At 39.5% G+C, this 3,890-nt stretch overlaps 1 protein-coding gene across 1 annotated transcript; it reads left to right on the plus strand.

The window, feature by feature from the left end:
* The first annotated feature begins 318 nt into the window (after positions 1–318).
* Positions 319–3,653, plus strand: LOC107226181 (transcription factor sox-3-like). The gene is made up of 2 exons (XM_046732868.1): positions 319–1,631; positions 1,959–3,653. The coding sequence occupies exon 1, from the start codon at positions 714–716 to the stop codon at positions 1,593–1,595; it is 882 nt and encodes a 293-aa protein (XP_046588824.1). The 5' UTR covers positions 319–713; the 3' UTR covers positions 1,596–1,631; positions 1,959–3,653.
* The last annotated feature ends 237 nt before the right edge of the window (positions 3,654–3,890 follow it).

The raw sequence follows: 3,890 nt of genomic DNA on the forward strand, positions 1-3,890 counted from the left end.
AAAATTTCCTTAATTCAATCACGCGAGAATGACTCGAAAGGAATCGTGTTATTTAGTCCTGAAGTAGAAGTGCCTGTATATAACGGTAACGCCGTTCGAATACGGGCACTTTATTTTTACTAAAGATGATTAGGAGTAATCAATAATAATAATTACAATTTGTCGGTGTTGAGAATTGGAGGGGAACCGGATCCCTTCGGGGGTAAACCAATGGCAGATCAGGGGTGTCACGAGGGTGTGGCGTGGAAAGGATCCGCCTCGAATGCCCCCGAGGGCTGACGGTCTGGTCGAGAGTTTCCTCAGTCAGCACCAGTTAGAGCTCCGAACCTGATAGAAGTGCTGCCTGTCGAAGTGGCAAACCGTGTTGTTTGTTATTGTGAAGCCCAACTACGTTTGTGAGTACTATTCTGCCGTTATCAAAGAAACAAACATCACGCAAGTTTTTAAATTACCTAGTGACAAGCGGGTAAGAGTAAACATTGCAATTTGAAATAAAAGAAATCACGCAGAGTGGAGGATTAAAAGAGGGGTAAGCGTATCAAGAATAGATCGTTGTATCGGCCGAAGGGGGGAAATCTGAAAACTCGTAGACAGGTTGGTGCGAGAAGAACTACTCAACAAACGTCCATTTCATATCCGTTAAAATTGCGTGGTTTTACGCAGGGGGCAGGCAGGGTGTCCTAAAGAGTGAGGATCTGGATTACGGATTCACGATGATGAGTACGCATCCACACCCCAATTATGGATTTTTGCCAAGCATGGATCTTCACTCGGTTCACCACGTGCCGCAGGAAATATCGAGTTCTCAGCAAGTTTCTATACCTCAGCCAGAACACATTAAGAGGCCGATGAACGCGTTCATGGTCTGGTCTCGTATCCAGCGACGCAAAATAGCGCTGGACAATCCAAAGATGCACAACTCTGAAATATCCAAGCGTCTTGGCGCCGAATGGAAACTTTTGACCGACATGGAGAAGCGCCCGTTCATCGACGAGGCGAAGAGGTTGCGGGCTTTGCACATGAAGGAGCACCCCGATTACAAATACCGACCTCGACGAAAGCCGAAGACCCCGGTCCCCGTCTCCCAGGGAAAACCGGGGTCTCTTAGCCCCGGGGGATTTCCCAGTTTTCCGCTACCACCGTACTTCGCCGCCCCGACGGCACCCGTGTCGCACCACGCTCTCGATTACCCTCCGATACCTCCGTACTTCGGCTCGGCCTTCGACGCTGTTCACCTGAGCAAACTAGTCGCCCAGGGTGGCCAGAACAACGGGCCGGCCGCCGACGTCGCGAACAACAACGCGGCGTCGGCGGCAGCGGTGGTCAGCAGCTTTTATTCGAGTTTCTACCCACCGACCTCTACGCCGGGAAAGCACTATCACACATCGTCCTCTCACCTGAGCCCCCTGTTCCCCAGCCACCATCAAGGACCGCCGATAATGTTCGGCTCCGGCGGTTCGGGAGGCAGTGTGGCGACAAGCAGCCCGAGCAGTTCACCGGGCACAACACCGATCTCGTCGACTCACCCGCAGGTCTCGGTAGCGGCCAGTTTGGATCTCGAGCAACTCCGAAGACCCGTCTCGGTTATATTTTGAATATATGGAAAAGAGGATGGCTTCCCCCTCTCTCTGGTACGAAATTAATCACCGCTTAGGACGGTTATTTATTGTTACAACTATTATTATCATTATTACAATGTATATTTTTACCACCGTTATCATTATTATCATTATTGTCACGTTCTGTAATATCGGCTTTCATTTTGCTTGTCATTGTTCCTAATGGCATTGATGTCGTTGTTCTATCCGATTTTTCACAGCTCGTTTCAATCACTCTCATTATCATGATACTTGAATTTTTAACATTCCTCTCATCGATTTCATGCTTACGATCATTATTATGATCATTATCATTAATATAACTGTTGTTATAATGGAATTTTAACCATTTGAATCTAGGTTTAAGCTGTACCTACAATACACTCACAATTAGCGAGGAGCTTCTCCATATTATACGAGAGAGGATGAACCACTAAATTGATGTGTCAATACGTTTATGAATTAGTTATAATTCACTTGAATTAATGATCGTGAACTGAGTGAACGCGAAATAACTGAATTAGTGAGACTTACCTGAATTGTTATAAGATTATTATAAGAATTAACGGTATTATTGTAAGAATTAACTAAGAATCAACTGATGAATTATGGAAGATTGAATCAAACTGATTATAATCAGTTCGAATTCGTACCAGAATTATCTGTGTAGAGAATGAAAATTGAAATCAGATACAAAAATTTAGTACAATTGCAAGAAATTAATTTCAATTAAGATGTAATACAAAAGAATAAGTTGAAATTTTTTCGACTTCCCTTCAACTTTTGAATTGAAATGAATTTGAATAAGTGGAATTTAAGGAGTTTTTCTGAATTAAAAAAATTAAGTTAATTACATTAATCAATTTAAAATCAAAGCAGAAACAAAACATTTACATACGCACATTACCGTATGTATATTACGAATACAGTACATAGCCATATATGTATGCAGCTATTAATGGTCACGAAAACGAAAAATAACTTAAGACGATATTAATTTGGCTAGTAATAGGATTTTTGTAAATACATCCAAATATCTTACTATTTATTATAGTATAAGTTTATTTTATATTTGTCGTGTCTCTTTAATAACTTAATCATAGGTAGATATACATATATGATTCACATATTATACAATACTGATATTGTATATATATACCTACAATATATAATATATATATATTAGGCTGGTCCCTAAAAAGGTAATTTTTGAATTTTCATTGGCTCACCCTCTTTATTTCAACTCTATCCAATATGGTAGATCAAAACTCCTAAAGTTACTTGATATTGCCACATTAAATCCACCATTTTTAATTTTGTAAATTCGAGTTCAGATTCGTAATCAGCGACCTCGAAAACCCCCAAGTACCGAGTTTTATTGGAATCAAATGATTTTTTGAATCTCTATCCATCATATTGGATCCGCTATTTTGAAGTTTCAAATTTTGAGTTCAGACTCGCAACGAGCGACCAGGCACAAGTTAGAGTTGAGTTAAAAATCTGAAAGAATTAGGGAATTATTTTCGAACTATCTGGAGCCGATTTGGTGGCCGAGCCTGTTGGAATTAAAAAATCACCTTCTTAACGGCCACCCTGACATATATATAATATTTCATGTACATAGACATGCGTATGCCGCACATAAATGGAATATTGATATCGAATACGGAGTTATTAGCACCAACGAAGCGAGAATTGATGCTTTTTAAGATCGAACGCGACTTTTTTTTTTACGTGGACGGACATATTAGAATAACCCCGTAATATAAAAAAATTAAAAATTATATTAGAAATTAATATGGTAATAATGATATTAGTTATAAGAACTGCACATGCATATATAATTACTATACATGCGTATGCATAGGTATTCGAGATGTGTATACTAAAAGATTTCGTCTAAGATTAAGCAGGGTTTGGAGATCTGTAGGACTAGTCTATAAAAACGCGAATAACTCAAGATGCTGCCGAGCTGGCACTCTTTTAAAATAGCCCAAGTCAGCCCTCTTATATTACGTTTGTTAATAAATTGTTAATATTTGTTCACACCTTAAATGAAAATGATTTATTCACACCCTCAAAATTATTCACTCACACTTGACGCGATCGAAGAGAAGAATAAAAACAGTCCTACTATTCACATGCCTTGTTTGCAACATCGAATATTTTTCCATGCTCAAATATCTATTTATATATCTCACAGGAATGAAATCTTTGAAATACATTTCGAAAAAGAGACGTTTTCATCTTGATTTGTTGTGGGTAATACCGCCGCATCAGGTTTCACTGATG

Source organism: Neodiprion lecontei, chromosome 2 (genome assembly GCF_021901455.1).
Source record: "Neodiprion lecontei isolate iyNeoLeco1 chromosome 2, iyNeoLeco1.1, whole genome shotgun sequence".
Taxonomy (NCBI): domain Eukaryota; kingdom Metazoa; phylum Arthropoda; class Insecta; order Hymenoptera; family Diprionidae; genus Neodiprion; species Neodiprion lecontei.

What these genes read in the sequence shown, in the direction of transcription:
- LOC107226181 (XM_046732868.1), top strand. Translation starts at nt 714, where the DNA reads ATGATGAGTACGCATCCACACCCCAATTATGGATTTTTGCCAAGCATG.